Source organism: Heterodontus francisci, chromosome 8 (assembly GCF_036365525.1).
Source record: "Heterodontus francisci isolate sHetFra1 chromosome 8, sHetFra1.hap1, whole genome shotgun sequence".
Classification (NCBI taxonomy): domain Eukaryota; kingdom Metazoa; phylum Chordata; class Chondrichthyes; order Heterodontiformes; family Heterodontidae; genus Heterodontus; species Heterodontus francisci.
Window position 1 is genome coordinate 1,379,132 of NC_090378.1, and position 17,500 is coordinate 1,396,631.

General features: G+C 46.0%; 1 protein-coding gene across 1 annotated transcript in view; it reads right to left on the minus strand.

The window, feature by feature from the left end:
• Positions 1-17,500, minus strand: part of LOC137373152 (collagen alpha-1(XI) chain-like) — a 612,019-nt gene that overhangs the window by 353,562 nt on the left and 240,957 nt on the right. The window contains exons 18-24 of the mRNA XM_068038011.1: positions 14,928-14,981; positions 9,763-9,816; positions 9,453-9,627; positions 7,774-7,816; positions 6,686-6,737; positions 4,835-4,995; positions 3,581-3,653 (exon numbers count right to left, since the gene is read on the minus strand). Coding sequence (XP_067894112.1) covers positions 3,581-3,653; positions 4,835-4,995; positions 6,686-6,737; positions 7,774-7,816; positions 9,453-9,627; positions 9,763-9,816; positions 14,928-14,981 — 612 coding nt within the window. The remainder of the gene's footprint in view (positions 1-3,580; positions 3,654-4,834; positions 4,996-6,685; positions 6,738-7,773; positions 7,817-9,452; positions 9,628-9,762; positions 9,817-14,927; positions 14,982-17,500) is intronic.

Here is a 17,500-nt window from a genome sequence, read left to right on the forward strand (position 1 = left end):
GCCTCTCATCATCAACACTGTCAAACCCCATTGAGAATCTTACATATTTCAATAAGATCATCCCTCATTCTTCTAAACTCCAGAGAGTATCGGCTCACTTTACTCCATTTCTCTCATCAGGACAACCCTCTCATCACAGGTTGCCCCTCCAAGACAAGGATATCCTTCCTGAGGTACAGAGACCAAAACTGCACTCAATACTCCAGCTGTTTTCTCTTTCATGATGTGGACATCACTGGCAAGGCCAGAATTTGTTGTCCATCCCTAATTCTCCTGGACAACTGAACGTCTTGCTAGGTCATTTCAGAGGGTAGTTAAGAGTCAACCACATTGCAGTGGGTCTGGAGTCACATATAGGCCAGACTAGGTCAGGACAGCAGAGTTGCTTTCCTAAAGGACATTGATGAACTTGGTGGGTTTTTACCAATACACAAAGGGGGCACAAGTTCAAAGTGAAAGGGGAAAGGTTTAGGGGGGATATGTGTGGAATGTTCTTTACGCAGAGGGTGGTGGGTGCCTGGAACGCGTTGCCAGCGGAGGTGGTAGACGCGGGCACGATAGCGTCTTTTAAGATGTATCTAGACAGATACATGAATGGGCAGGAAGTAAAGAGATACAGACCCTTAGAAAATAGGCGACAGGTTTAGATAGAGGATTTGGATCGGCGTAGGCTTGGAGGGCCGAAGGGCCTGTTCCTGTGCTGTAATTTTCTTTGTTCTTTGTAAGACTGAGACTAACTTTCAATTCCAGATTTGTATTAATTAATTGAATTTAAATTCCACCAGCTGCTGTGGTGGGATTTGAACCTGTGTCCCCAGAGCAATACCCTGGGTCTCTGGATTACTAGTTCAGTGACAATACCACTAGGCTACCATTTCCCTTTACCAAAGCACACCACAACTGCAGCAAGACTTCTTTATTCCTGTACTCCAATCCCCAACATGCCATTTGCCTTCCTAATTGCTTGCTGTACCTGTATGCTAACTTTCTGTTTATTGTATGAGTACTCCCAACTTCCTCTGAAGATCAACATTTACCAGTTTCACACCTTTTGATTCTGCTTTTCTATTCTTACTGTCAAAGTGAACTATCTCACACTTCCCCCATTATATTCCATCTTCCAACTTGCTGCCCACTCCCTTAACCTTTCTATTTCTTTTTCATTGCAGCCTAGCTTTGTGTAGGCAGCAAACTTGGATGCATTACTCTCTGTCTCTTCGTCGAAGTCACTAATATAGATTGTAAATAGCTGAGGCCCCAGCGCTAATCCTTGTGACACTCCACTCCAGTAGTCACAGCCTGCAACTTGTCCTGAGTATCTCTACTCTCTGCTTCCCGTATATTCATCACTCCTCTATCCATGTTAATATATTACCCCCAACTCCATGAACCCTTATCTTGTGTAAAACCCATTTATGTCACAGCCCTGCTCTTTCTCCATAGCCCTGCAAATTTTTCCTTTTCAAGTTTTTATTTAATTCCCTTTTGAAAGTTATTATTGAATCTGCTTCCACCGCCCTTTCAGGCAGCGCATTCCAGATCACAACAACTCACTGTATAAAAAAAACTCTCCTCATCTCCCCCTCTGGTTCTTTTATCAATTAATTAACTTAAATCTGTGTCCTCAGGTTACTGAACCTTAATAACTCTATCAAAACACTTCATAATTTTGAACACCTCTATTAAATCTAATCGTAACCTTCTCTGCTCTAAGGTGAACAATCCCAGCTTCTCCAGTTACATGGAGAGACTGAAGTCCCTCATCCCAGGAACCATTCTAGTAAATCTCCGCTGCACCCTTTCCAAAGCCTTGGCATTCTTCCTAAAGTGTGGTGACTATAATTCATAGACTCAGATATTTACAGCACAGAAGGCGGCCTTTCGGCTCATTGTGTCCGTACCGGCCATCAAAGAGCCATCCAGCTTAATCCCACTTTCCAGTCTTGGTCCGTAGCCCTGTCAGTTACGGCACCTCAAGTGCATATCCATGTGTTTTTTCAAATGTTATAAGGGTTTCTGCCCTTTCAGGCAATGGGTTTCAGACCCTCACTGCCCTCTGGATGAAACAAAATTCTCAACTCCCCTCTAATGCTTCCCCCAATTACTTTAAATCTCTGCCCCCTGGTTATTGACCTCTCTGCTGAGGGAAATAGGTTTTTCCTATCCACTCTATCTCGGCCCTTCATCATTTTATACCCCTCAAATAAATCTCCCCTTCAGCCTCCTCTGTTCCAAAGAAAACAACCCCAGCCTATCCAATCTTTCCTCAAAACTAAAATTCACACAGTACTCTAGCTGTGGTCTAACTTGTGCTTTAAATGGTTCTAGCATTACCTTCCAGCTCTTATACTCCAAGCTTCGGCCAATAAAGAAAATATCTTATATGCCTTCTTGACCTGTCCAGCTACCTTCAGGGATCTGTGGACATTCATACCAAGGTCCCTCACTTCCTCTACACCTCTCAGTATTTTCCCATTAATTGTGTATTCCTTTGCCTTGTTTGACTTCCCCAAATGCATCACCTCACACTTCTCCAGGTTGAATTCCATTTGCCACTTTTCTGCCCACCTGACCAGACCATCAATATCTTCCTGCAGCCTACAACTACCCTCCCCACTATCAACCACATGGCCAATTTTCATATCAAATACAAACTTCTTAATCATGCCCCCTACATTTAAGTCTCTTCTTCTTTGGCCTCCTTATCTCAAGAGACAATGGATACGCGCCTGGAGGTGGTCAGTGGTTTGTGAAGCAGCGCCTGGAGTTGCTATAAAGGCCAATTCTAGAGTGACAGGCTCTTCCACAGGTGCTCCAGAGAAATTTGTTTGTTGGGGCTGTTACACAGTTGGCTCTCCCCTTGCGCCTCTGTCTTTTTTCCTGCCAACTACTAAGTCTCTTCGACTCGCCACATTTTAGCCCCGTCTTTATGGCTGCCCGCCAGCTCTGGCGAACGCTGGCAACTGACTCCCACGACTTGTGATCAATGTCACAGGATTTCATGTCGCGTTTGCAGACGTCTTTAAAGCGGAGACATGGACGGCCGGTGGGTCTGATACCAGTGGCAAGCTCGCTGTACAATGTGTCTTTGGGGATCCTGCCATCTTCCATGTGGCTCACATGGCCAAGCCATCTCAAGCGCCGCTGACTTTAAGTCTCAATCACTGATATATACCACCAAAAGGCAAGGGACCTAATATTGTGTCCTCTGGAGCCCTATTAGAAACAGCCTTCCAGTTACAAAGCAGCCAGTCGAACTTTACCCTTTGCTTCCCGCTTCTGAGCCAATTTTAGTTCCTATTTTCTGACTAACCTAACATGTGGGACTTTGTCACAAGCCTTGCTGAAATTCATGTGTCCATAATGTGCTTCCTTCATCAACTCCCCTTGTTACCTCCTCAAAAAATTCAATCAGTTTATTCAGAGACAACCTTCCTTTTACAAACCCATGCTGATGCACCTTGATTAATCCATATCTTTCTAAATGGTTGTTAATACTATCCCTCTGAATTTCTTTCAATAATTTTTCCACCACCGATATTAGGATGACTGGCCTGTAATTACTCAGTCCACCCCTTACTCCAGAACGAGATGGTGGAGTAGGGGTAATGTTGCTGAGCTTGTAATCCTGAGGCCAGGGGCTCACATCCCATCTTGACAGCTGGTAGCATTTCAATTCAATTCATTAACACAAATCTGGAATTGGAAAACGAGTCTTGGTAATGATGCCATAAAAATCATCAGCGATTGTTATACAAGCTGATTGGCTTCACTAATGTCCTTTAGGGAAGGAAATCTGCCGTCCTTACCTGGTCTGGCCAACATGTGACTCCAGACCCACAGCAATGTGGTTAACTCTTATATGCCCTCTGAAATGGCCTAACAATCAGCTCAATTTAAGGGAAATTAGAGCTGGGCAACAAATGCTGGCCTAGCCAGTGATGCCCACATCCCATGAAAGAATAAAAAAAGGTAAAATGTTAGTTGTCATCCAGTCCACATGTGGTGCCAGAGGATTGGAAAATCATGGTCAGAGCCTCTGCTATTTCTTCCCTTGCTTTTCTTAATAGTCTGGGATACATTTTATCTACTTTCAAGGATACTAAACCCTTTAATATAATGTCACAATGTTTATCCCATCCAAAATTTCACACTCCTCCTCCTTAACTACAAAGTCTGCTTTCATGAACAACACCCACATCCTCTGCCTCCACACACACATTATCCTTTTTGGTGTCTAATAGGCCTTACTCTTTCCTGAGTTATCCTCTCACTTTTCATGTATTTGTGTTTTCCTTGATTTTACTCGCCAATATTTTTCATGTCCTCTCTTTGCTTTTCTAATTTCCTGTTTTAATTTCACCCCTGCTCTTTCTTTACTCCTCTAGGTTTTCGGCAATATTGAATTCTCTGTATTGGACCTAAGCTTCCCTCTTTTGCCTTATCCTACTCTGTATGCTCCTTGGCATCCAGGGAAGTCTAGATTTGGGAGTCCTACTCTTTTTCTTTATGGGAACATATTTGTTCTGAATCCTTTCTGTCTCCTCTTTGAATGTCTCCCACTGCTCTGACACTGATTTACCTTCAAGTCGCTGTTTCCAGTCCACTTTTGCCAACTCACATTTCAGCTCATCGTTTTGGTGGTTTGACAACTCTTGCTCAGAGAATTTGTGTCGCAGCTGTTTGAGGTTTCTTCCTCTCTGCATTCAGTTTCTGTTGCTCTGCCTTAAGCCTACTAATATACTCTGTTGCTTTTCTCAAGATGACAACCTTTGAGGCCATGTCATTCTTGGAAAGTTCCGGCAAATCATCTCAAAGAGCCAACAGACAATACTTCAACTCATTCCTCCTCTGCCTCTTTGGGATATTGCGTGTCCTTCGCCTCTCCTCATCCTCTTCATCTGAAGGCTCAGGGTTGAGGACTTGTTGGGGGAAGAGTACTTGGTCTCGTGGAGACACCTGTCCGTTCTGGCTCGTTGTGGTGCTGGCAGTTCTCTAGCGAGCAGAAGTGAAGGCAGGGTATAGTTGTGCTGTTGCTGGGTTTCCACACTGCACCGTTTGATGCTGGTCAGAGACTGCGATTGGGTTCCGGTCCTTGGAGAGTTCCCCTTGGCAATGCTCTTGTGGATATTTATGATGTTGAGGTCCTTACCCGCTGGTAATCCTGCCACTGCTCGTCCGCTCGTGTCTACTAGGTAGAATGTTTGTGGTTTCCATGCCGATTTGCCGTATCTGCATTGCATTGTTAATGTGCCACTGCACAGGAAGGGTGACTCGTTGTATGCAGATAGTCTGGCAGTTGTCGGTTGTATCATTGATTTCCAACCACTCCGGTACATATATGAGGATTCGGACTGGTAGGATATTTGCACTCGTGCTGGTGTCAATCTTGACCCTGAGTGGATGCTTTCCAGCTTTCTTTTTCCATGTGATGTTAATAATGGCGAAAGCTTCCAGTTGTTGGACTTCATCAACATGATGTGTCAGGTTCACAGTGTGGAATGCTTGTTCGTCTGTGGCTGAAAATTAATTCCCTCTGAGTCTTGTCTCAGGTCTGTTTTGGCGTGGACTTTGTGTATTGGCTTGCATAGACGGGCCCAGTGTCCTTTTGCACCGCACACCTTGCATAGGTCTCGAAATGCAGGACAACTTTGCCGTGAGTGGGACAGACCACATTTGCCACATAGTTTGCTTGCTCTTTTTGACCTGGTTATGGTGCCAATACTGTTGGCTGCACCGATAGTGTTTGCATGTGCTTTTGTCCAGCTACAATGGCTTTGTATTTCCTGCCATCTTCGAGAAGTGCGTCGATGCTGTGACCTTGTTTTTCCCCAAGAGGTCTTTCTGAAACCCTTCAATGGGTGTTGATATAATCACCAGCTGCATTGTTTGGTCTGACAACTCAACTTCTGAGAAATCACATTCATTGCCCTTCCTACAGCATCTACTGATAAACTGATCTATTGATTCCAGTGGCTGGTGTCTGTAGGATATCAATTCCAGGCGGTGAATTCTAAAATTCACTCTTAATCTGAGTTGATCTTCCAGCACTTCCATATCTTTGTAGGATCTTTCTGGCCCTGGTCAGATAAGCCTGAGATATTGATTCTGTGCAATCCCTCATTTCCAACCACTATTAGTATTTTTACAGCTTGTTTTTCCTGGTTCTGTAATCACAGGGTCTGTGAAGCATAACAGCTTCTTTGTTTGAACAGTTGGAACTCAGATAGGATATCCAAGGCTTTCCAGCTCATGCTGGGAAATTTGGTATCCATTCTTCTGCTGTTCTTTGCTTTAAACTTGCTTTAAGTCTTAATCTATGAGTCTGTACTTGTCCCTTTAAAAACAAACTTTCTTGGCAGCTTTGATTGAGAGGAGGAGGTGCTTAGCAGTGCTTGTCTGTTTGTCTTGCTTCCAACACTCTAGTCTGTCAGTTTACACAGTTATGCAATAGGCATTTCAAGTGCTTTTTTTCTCTCTGCTGGAGTTTGTTAAAACAGCTGTCAATAGGCAATTCTTCATGCTTGAGGGGCTTTATGGTTTGTTTTAAAAACTTTGGCTGAGTGAGTGAAGGCTCTGCAGTGTTCGAGTGATTTAATGGTTTTTTTTATAGTTTTAGCTGTGAGCTGCGTGAATGGAGGATTCCCGCGCTTTTTGGTGTCGGCACCTCCTGTAATGGCATTACCTGATCAGCCTGGGAAAGGAGTCGGGTTTTCCCTATTTTTTCTACCATGGAGCTTTTGAAAAAAAATCAATTTTCTGAGCACTTCAGAGCTTTTCTTTTACTGGGATTCCTCTACCAATGACACAATGATTCACCTGATCACATGATTGACTTGCAGCCTGTCATTCAGAGCTCTGTCTTCTACAGCTGGTACAGAACTTACAGAGGTAAGTTCTCTTTTTTTTTCAACTGTTGGGCCAGTATTTCTTTTTAACTTTCTCTCTTCTGGCTGTAGAAAGGGTAGTTTTTAAAGCTGTTCTACCTGTGGCCTTCAATCTAGGATTCTGTCTTCTCACCACAGCTGCCACCATATAATGAGTTCTTTTTATGTTGTCTGATGCAACATAAATGAGATGCGTGGAGTCCAGTAGGTTGAAGATCTCAAAACAGGTTTATTTACAGCTAAACTATTATATATAGTATAGAGCTAACTATTTACAGAACTTGCCTCTAGGTGTTACAGTAGCAGAGCGACTCTGATCTTCGAGTCACGTGACTATGTCGTGATACTTAGCTCATTAGCATACTAAGATCTTAAAAGGAAATCACTCTTAAAGGCAATCACACAACAAACGACACCGTGTCCTCCACCTCCACACACACATTATCCTTTTTGGTGTCTAATAGGCCTTACTCTTTCCTTAGTTATCCTCTCACTTTTCATGTATTTGGGTTTTCCTTGATTTTACTCGCCAATATTTTTCATGTCCTCTCTTTGCTTTCCTAATTTCCTGTTTTAATTTCACCCCTGCTCTTTCTTTACTCCTCTAGGTTTTCAGCAATATTGAATTCTTTGTATCTGACATAAGCTTCCCTCTTTTGCCTTATCCTACTCTGTATGCTCCTTGGCATCCAGGGAAGTCTAGATTTGGAAGTCCCACCCTTTTTCTTTGTGGGAACATATTTGTTCCGAAGCCTTTCTATCTCTTCTTTGATTGTCTCCTCGTGCTTTGACACTGATTTACCTTCAAGTCACTGTTTCCAGTCCACTTTTGCCAAATCACATCTCAGCTTAGTAAAATTGGCCTTTTGCCATTGAGAATTTTTACTTTTGGTCTATCTTTGTCCTTTTCCATAACTCCACTAATCGAACTGAATTATAAAGAACAAAGAAAATTACAGCACAGGAACAGGCCCTTCGGCCCTCCAAGCCTGCGCCGATTCAGATCCTCTATCTAAACATGTCGCCTATTTTCTAAGGGTCTGTATCTCTTTACTTCCTGCCCATTCATGTATCTGTCTAGATACATCTTAAAAGACGCTATCGTGCCCGCGTCTACCACCTCCACTGGCAACGCGTTCCATGCACCCACCACCCTCTGCGTAAAGAACTTTCCACGCATATCCCCCCTAAACTTTTCCCCTTTCACTTTGAACTCGTGTCCCCTTGTAATTGAATCCCCCACTCTGGGAAAAAGCTTCTTGCTATCCACTCTGTCTATACCTCTCATGATTTTGTACACCTCAATCAGGTCCCCCCTCAACCTCCGTCTTTCTAATGAAAATAATCCTAATCTACTCAACCTCTCTTCATAGCTAGCGCCCTCCATACCAGGCAACATCCTGTTGAACCTCCTCTGCACCCTCTCCAAAGCATCCACATCCTTTTGGTAATGTGGCGACCAGAACTGCACGCAGTATTCCAAATGTGGCCGAACCAAAGTCCTATACAACTGTAACATGACCTGCCAACTCTTGTACTCAATACCCCGTCCGATGAAGGAAAGCATGCCGTATGCCTTCTTGACCACTCTATTGACCTGCGTTGCCACCTTCAGGGAACAATGGACCTGAACACCCAAATCTCTCTGTACATCAATTTTCCCCAGGACTTTTCCATTTACTGTATAGTTCAGTCTTGAATTGGATCTTCCAAAATGCATCACCTCGCATTTGCCCTGATTGAACTCCATCTGCCATTTCTCTGCCCAACTCTCCAGTCTATCTATATTCTGCTGTATTCTCTGACAGTCCCCTTCACTATCTGCTACTCCACCAATCTTAGTGTCGTCTGCAAACTTGCTAATCAGACCACCTATACTTTCCTCCAAATCATTTATGTATATCACAAACAACAGTGGTCCCAGCACGGATCCCTGTGGAACACCACTGGTCACACATCTCCATTTTGAGAAACTCCCTTCCACTGCTACTCTCTGTCTCCTGTTGCCCAGCCAGTTCTTTATCCATCTAGCTAGTACACCTTGGACCCCATGCGCCTTCACTTTCTCCATCAGCCTACCATGGGGAACCTTATCAAACGCCTTACTGAAGTCCATGTTTCTGACATCGACAGCCCTTCCCTCATCAATCAACTTTGTCACTTCCTCAAAGAATTCTATTAAGTTGGTAAGACATGACCTTCCCTGCACAAAACCATGTTGCCTATCACTGATGAGCCCATTTTCTTCCAAATGGGAATAGATCCTATCCCTCAGTATCTTCTCCAGCAGCTTCCCTACCACTGACGTCAGGCTCACCGGTCTATAATTACCTGGATTTGCCCTGCTACCCTTCTTAAACAAGGGGACAACATTAGCAATTCTCCAGTCCTCCAGGACCTCACCCGTGTTTATGATCATTACCACCAAAATGCTCTCCCACTGATACCCGTTCCACCTGCCCAGCTTCATTCCCTAAAACAAAGTCCAGAATCACCCCTTCTCTTTGCAAACAATACTCCAGCTGCAGCCTAACCATTGATTTCTAAAGGTTCACCATAACTTGCCTGCTTTGTACTCTATTCCTCTATTAATAAAGTTAAGGATGCCATATACATTTTTGTGAACAACCTTCTCATCTGTTCCACTACCATGAAAGATTTGTTTTGGAAGATTTTTCCAAAATGGGCAACTTACAGCTTCACCAGGCAATCCTCGGGGCCCAATCTCTCCGTCATCACCCTGAAGAAACAAGACACAGAATGAGATTTGTAACTGAAGGGAAATAGAGCCTTTTGAGCAGAGAACAGATCCTATCAGATTCCAAGTGACGAGAGGTTGAAGCAATAGAGAAAATAAGGTGCTTTAGAGACTTACCCTTTCACCGTCATCTCCTGGCGGCCCAGGTGGACCCAATGCTCCTGTCTCACCCTGTAAAAATAAAGAACCAACGTTTTCAGTTGCTCAGAAAAGCTACACCTTAAATCCACAGCTTCCATCTCGCTCAGTTAAATGCAGTGAACGGCCAACAGCAGAAAGACTTGCAAAAGCTGCAAAGAATATATTTTACATAAAAACAGCAGGAAGGAGTCGAGGCCAAGAAAATCTCATCTGCTTTTAACAAACTGCACAGCACAAAATCACGCAAAGAGAATTGTTGTATAATACTCCAGGAATAGTACCTCCTTTTGGATCAGCTACTGATTCATTTGGAGTGAAATCTATCAACCATCGAGTCATACAGCACAGAAGGAGGCCTTTTGGCCCATCGTGCCTGTGCTGTCTCTTTGAAAGAGCTATCCAATTAGTCCCACTCCCCTGCTCTTTCCCCATAGTCCTGCAAACTTCTCCTTTTCAGGTATTTATCCAATTCCTTTTTGAAAGTTATTATTGAATCTGCTTCCACCGCCCTTTCAGGCAGCGCATTCCAGATCACAACAACTCACTGTCTAAAAAACATTCTCCTCATCTCCCCCTCTGGTTCTTTTACCAATTACCTTCAATCTGTGTCGCTCTGGTTACGAACCCTCCTGCCCAGTTTCTGGGACATAAATTCAGGGTAAAATCACAGCATTTCTCTGATGAAAGAAAGTCTGATATTAAACCAGAATATGCGGCATAATGCAGTGTGCTTTAGCACTCAAATCGTTACAGGAGGTAAGGTACATCCACAGTGCTGTTAGGAAGGGAGTTCCAGGATTTTGACCCAGCGATAGTGAAGGAACGGCGATATAGTTCCAAGTCAGGATGGTGTGTGACTCGGAGGGGAACTTGCAGGTGGTGGTGTTCCCATGCATCTGCTGCTCTTGTCCTTCTAGTTGGAAGAGGTCGTGGGTTTGGAAGGCACTGTTGCAAGAGGCTTCTGACAGGTGAAGCGGCTGAAAGCTTGAAGAGGTTCCATCTAGATTTGGCAAACAACTCTCTATGTGATTGGTGAAAGAGAGAGAGATAGAGAGAGTGAGAGAGAGAAGGGGAGAGGGAGGGAGGGGAGACAGAAAGAGGAAAACACTAACACTGGCACATGACATGAATCCTTTGATGAGTCATGTTGTGATGGCCAGTCTTGTGTTGAAAAGCAAAGTCAGAAAAAATGTTTGCCAAACAACGGTTCTTCCCTCTGAAGTTAATTTTCCCTTTTAACAAAAAGCCAGCCCGTTAAGAGAAGTCCTTTTAACACAAGCTCTTCAGTCACATCTGAGGTATTTAAATTTCCACCCCCAGCAACCCACTGCCTTTCTCAAGGATGATTGGCAGCCTTTCATAGAGTCAGAGAGATACAGCACTGAAACAGGCCCTTCGGCCCACCAAGTCTGTGCTGACCGACAACCACCCATTTATAATAATCCTACATTAATCCCACATTCCCTACCACATCCCCACCTTCCCTCAATTCTCCTCCCACCTACCTACACCAGGGGCAATTTACAATGGCCAATTTATCTATCAACCTGCAAGTCTTTGGCTGTGGGAGGAAACCGGAGCACCCGGAGGAAACCCACACGGTCACAGGGAGAACTTGCAAACTCCACACAGGCAGTACCCAGAATCGAACCCGGGTCGCTGGAGCTGGGAGGCTGCGGTGCTAACCACTGCGCCGCCCTGTCCTTCCCATTTCCTTGGGGAAAACTCAGAGTGGATGGTTGTCAACCTCTTCCATGTTTCCGCGAAACTGCAGAGATATTCCTAAGGGGCAGAGAGAGGGGGAAGGGGAGGGGGAGGGTTCCTGGCCTGTGTCCACAGTCTGGGGGAGAGGGGGTTGGGGAGGGGGAGGGGGAGGGGTCCTGGCCTGTGTCCACAGTCTGGGGGAGAGAGGATGGGGGAGGGGGAGGGGTCCTGGCCTGTGTCCACAGTCTGGGGGAGATGAGGAGGAGGAGGGGAGGGATCCTGGCCTACGTCCACAGTCTGGGGGAGAGGGGGTTGGGGAGGGGGATGGGTCCTGGCCTGTGTCCACAGTCTGGGGAAGAGGGGGTGGGGGAGGGGGAGGGGTCCTGGCCTGTGTCCACAGTCTGGGGAAGAGGGGGTTGGGGAGGGGGAGGGGTCCTGGCCTGTGTCCACAGTCTGGGGGAGAGGGGGTTGGGGAGGGGGAGGGGGAGGGGTCCTGGCCTGTGTCCACAGTCTGGGGGAGAGGGGGTTGGGGAGGGGGAGGGGGAGGGGTCCTGGCCTGTGCCCACAGTCTGGGGGAGAGGGGGTGGGAATCATAAAAATGTGGAGGGCATAATAGAGGTGGTGGTGAGTTAGTTCTTGGCACAATCAGGATAGATGAAGACATTCGACAAGGTTTCACATAAGAGACTGTTGGCTAAAATTAAAGATCATGGAATTGAAGGCAAATTATCGAGCTGGTTCGGAAATTGCTGAGGCAGTAAAGACAGAGAGTAGGGATAAAAGACAAGTGGTCAAACTGCATGGCTATGACTCGTGGTGACCCACAAGAGTCTGTGCTGGGGTTTCGACTGTTCACTATATTTAGTAATGACTTAGATAATGCAATAGAGAGCCACATTCCCAAGTTTGTTGAGGACACGAGGTTGGTAACGTAGTACATAATGTGGACAGAGGATATAATTACAAAGAGAAACCAATTGATTAAGTGAATGTGCAAAATTGTGGCAGATGGGATTCAGTGCAGGTAACAGAAGCATCATGGTTATGTTACTGGACTAATGATCTGGTGACATGAGTTCAAATTCCACCACAGCAGCTGGGGAATTTAAATTCAGTTAATTAATAAATCTGGAATAAAAATCTAGTCTCAGTAATGCTGACCATGAAACTACCGATTGTCATGAAAAACCATCTGGTTTACTCATGCCCTTTAGGGAAGGAAATCTGCTGTCCTTACCCGGTCTGGCCTACATGTGACTCCAGACCTACAGCAATGTGGTTAGTTCTTAACTGCCCTCTGAAATGTTCTAGAAAGGCACTCAGTCGTCAAGAAGGTGGTTCATCACCACCTTCTCAGGGCAATTAGGGAGGGGCAATAAATGCTGGCCTGACCAGTGATACCCATATCCTGTGAATGGAGAAAAAAAAGTGTGTTTATCAATTTTGGACCAAAAAAGGCTAAATCCGAGTATTATTTAAACGTTGAAAAGCTAAGAATAGTGGAGGTCCAAAGAGATTTATGGGTTCATATACATAGATCACTAAAATGTGGTAGGTACAAAATAATCAAAAAGGTTGTTGCACTGTTAGCCTTTACAACCAGAGGGCTGGAATATAAAGGGGAGTAAGTTTTGTTACAGCTATACAAAACTCTGGTTAGACCATATCTGGAGCACGGGGTACAGTTCTGGTATCACACCTTTGAAGGGATATATTGGGAAGGAGTTGAGTGCAGATTCCCCAGAATGTTACCAGAACTCCAAAAATGAGATTATGAGGAGAGATTATATTATCTCAGCTTGTATTCCTGGAATATAGAAGGTTATGGGGTCAACTGACAGAGTTTAAAGATTTTGAAAGGAATTGATAGAGAGAATTTTTTCACCTGATGGGAAGACTTGGACAAGGGGACCCATAATCTTAAACTCAGAGCCAGGCCATTCAGGAGAGAAATCAGGAAACACTTCTCACCAAAGAGTTGTCAAAGTGCAGAACTCTCTCCCACAAAAGTGGTAGATGCTGGAGCTCATTTAATAATGAGATTTATAGATTTTTGTTACAGAGGTATTATGGGATATGGGGCCAAGGCAGATAGATGGAGTTAGTATAAATATTAACCAGGATTTCATTGAATGGTGCAACCGGCTCGAGAACCTGAATGCAAGGCCTGCTAAGGTCGGGAAAATGACCCCGGCCCGGCCCGGGTCCCTCCAATTTAGCCCCGAGCCCGACCCGACCATCCCTTTACTTACCTTCCTGACACTGAACCTGCAAGAAGATGTAGCACATGCGTGATGACATCATCGTGATGACATCATCGTGATGACATCATCGTGATGTCACTCGCTCACTGCACAGACTCAGTTTCATCCCAGACTCCCAGCTCTGGTAAGATTTTTTAATTTCAATACTTACCAGCAGAGCACTTACCGTGTGTGTCCGGCCCGACCCGACCCAAGCCCGAAAGCTGGATCCGGAAGAGGGGCCCAGCCCGACCCGACTCCTCCACATGTCATGGGGTCCTGTCGGGTTCAGGTCGGGTAGCGGGCTTTTAACCTGAATGGCCTCCTGTTGTTCCTGTATCTCAATGACTGAGGTCAGAAGGTCTAACTGTCCAAAAACCGAATATTAGAAAGTCCGCGGTCCGGGCGACGGTGGGATCCGCGGTCCAGGGGGGTCCGCGGTCCGGGGGACGGGGGTTCTGGGGGACAGGGGGGTCCGCGGGACGGGGCCTCCGCGGTCCGGGCTGGAATCTCTGTCTCTCAGGTCTGTTTCAATATTCAGGTTTGAGAAAATCTCCTGGTGTTGATGGCTGTTTGTTATTAACTTGGCCACATTGAGAGATTGTGGTCTTCACTGAATTGAGAGGCCCCACATCTAGAATGACAGGGGAAGTCGGTGCAGGAGAAATCCATTAGCTGTAAGTTTCCCTCTCAGTCTCACATCACATCCGCACTTGGATCTATAATCGCCATCCCTTCATTCACAGAGTTAAAATCCCAGAACTCCCTTCCTAACAGCACTGTGGGTCTACCTACCCCACATGGACTGCAGCAGTTCAAGGCAGCTCACCACCACCTTCTCAACACTAGGGCCGGGCCGATCCAGTGACGCCCACATGCTGAAAATGAATAATTATCTGTCGTTTTGAGGCTTGTACTCAATATATGCTGGTCCAAATCCTACCCAGTACAGCATCTCCTCCGATCAATTCCCGATCCTGCAGGATAATGTTCCATGTTTCTTAACCAGAACATAAACTTATACCAACCCCTGAAATGGGACGATTCACTGCAGTCCCTCTTGTGCTCACACTCTGACTCTTTAAGCATCCAGTAAAACAAAGAACACTTTATATCCAACACGACCCTAAACCTCAATCTGGTCATGCAGAATTTTACTCAGTGAGGTGAAATGGAATAGAGTCTAAATCTTACCCGGTTTCCTTTCATTCCAGGAAGACCTGGCAGACCATCGAAGCCACGGTCACCCTTAAAACAAAGCACAAAACAGTTATGAGTATAAGAAGTATGAGGAACCACACAGAATGAGAGACCCAAGCTGCATCCAGCATAGGGTGCGTGTGTGCTTGTTTGTATGTGTGAGTGAGAGAGTGAGGGAGTGTGCGGTGGAGAGTGTGAATGAGGGAGTGTGCGGTGGAGAGTGTGCGGTGTAGAGTGTGAGTGAGGGAGTGTGTGGTGGAGAGTGGGAGTGTGAGTTTGTGTGCGTGTGTGTGTGTGAGAATACGAGTGTGTGCGTGTGAGATTGTGTCTGAGTGTGAGTGTGAGTGAGAGAGTGAGAGAGTGAGAGAGTGAGAGAGTGAGAGAGTGAGAGAGTGAGAGAGTGAGAGAGTGAGAGAGTGAGAGAGTGAGAGAGTGAGAGAGTGAGAGAGTGAGAGAGTGAGAGAGTGAGTGAGAGAGTGAGAGAGTGAGAGAGTGAGAGTGAGAGTGAGAGTGAGAGTGAGAGTGAGAGTGAGAGTGAGAGTGAGAGTGAGAGTGAGTGTGAGTGAGTGTGAGTGAGTGTGAGTGTGAGTGAGTGTGAGTGAGTGTGTGTGTGAGTGTGTGTGTGAGTGTGTGTGTGCGTGTGTGTGTGCGTGTGTGTGTGCGTGTGTGTGTGCGTGTGTGTGTGCGTGCGTGTGTGCGTGCGTGTGTGCGTGCGTGTGTGCGTGCGTGTGCGTGTAAGTGTGTGCGTGTGAGCGTGCGTGTGTGCGTGCGTGTGTGCGTGCGTTTGTGCGTGCGTTTGTGCGTGCGTTTGTGCGTGCGTTTGTGCGTGCGTTTGTGCGTGCGTTTGTGCGTGCGTTTGTGCGTGCGTTTGTGCGAGTGTGTAGAACATAGAACAGTACAGCACAGTACAGACCCTTCGGCCCACGATGTTGTGCCGAACCTTTAACCTACTCGAAGATCAAACTAACTATCTACCCTTCATTCAACTATCATCCATGTACCTATCCAAGAGTCGCTTAAATGTCCCTAATGTATCTGCTTCTACTACCACCACTGGCAGCGCATTCCACGTACCCACCACTCTCTGTGTAAAGAACCTACCTCCGACATCTCCCCGAAACCTTCCTCCAATCACCTTAAAATTATGCCCCCTGGTGATAGCCCTTTCCACCCTGGGAAAAAGTCTCTGGCTATCCACTCTATCTATGCCTATCATCATCTTGTACACCTCTATCAAGTCACCTCTCATCCTTCTTCACTCCAATGAGAAAAGCCCTAGCTCCCTCAATCTTTCTTCGTAGAACATGCCCTCCAGTCCAGGCAGCATCCTGGTAAATCTCCTCTGCACCCTCTCTAAAGCTTCCACATCCTTCCTATAATGAGGCGACCAGAACTGAACACAATATTCCAAGTGTGGTCGAACCAGGGCCTTATAGAGCTGCAGCATAACCTCGCGGCTCTTAAACTCAATCCCCCTGTTAATGAAAGCCAGCACACCATACGCCTTCTTAACAACCCTATCAACTTGGGTGGCAACTTTGAGCGATCTATAGACATGGACCCCAAGATCCCTCTGTTCCTCCACACTACCAAGAATCCTGTCTTTAAGCCTGTATTCTGCATTCAAATTCGACCTTCCAAAATGAATCACTTCACACTTTTCCAGGTTGAACTCCATCTGCCACTTCTCAGCCCAGCTCTGCATCCTGTCAATGTCCCGTTGCAACCTACAACAGCCTTCCACACTATGCACAACTCCAGCAACCTTCATGTCATCGGCAAACTTGCTAACCCAGCCTTCCACTTCCTCATCCAAGTGTGTGAGAGAGAGTGTGAAACAGAGTGTGTGAGAGAGAGTCAGAATGTGTGAGAGAGTGTGTGTGAGTGAGAGTGTGTGAGTGAGAGTGTGTGAGTGAGAGTGTGTGGGTGAGAGTGTGTGGGTGAGAGTGTGTGGGTGAGAGTGTGTGGGTGAGAGTGTGTGGGTGAGAGTGTGTGGGTGAGAGTGTGTGGGTGAGAGAGTGTGGGTGAGAGAGTGTGGGTGAGAGAGTGTGGGTGAGAGAGTGTGGGTGAGAGAGTGTGGGTGAGAGAGTGTGGGTGAGAGAGTGTGGGTGAGAGAGTGTGGGTGAGAGTGTGGGTGAGAGTGTGGGTGAGAGTGTGGGTGAGAGTGTGGGTGAGAGTGTGGGTGAGAGTGTGGGTGAGAGTGTGGGTGAGAGAGTTTGTGTGAGAGAGTTTGTGTGAGAGAGTTTGTGTGAGAGAGTTTGTGTGAGAGAGTTTGTGTGAGAGAGTTTGTGTGAGAGAGTTTGTGAGAGAGAGTGGGTGAGTGTGTTTGTGTGTGTGTGTGTGTGTGTGAGTGTATGTCGTTGTGTGTGTGACAGAGAGTGTGTGTTTGTGAGAGAGTGTGTTTGTGTGAGTCTATGTTTGTGTGTGTGAGAGAGTGGGTGAGTGTGTTTGAGTGTGAGGAGGTAGGTGTGTGCATGTGAGTGTCAGAGTGTGTGTGTGAGAGTGTGTATGGGTGTGTGTGAGAGAGTGTATGAGAGTGTATGTGTGTGAGAGAGTGTATGAGAGTG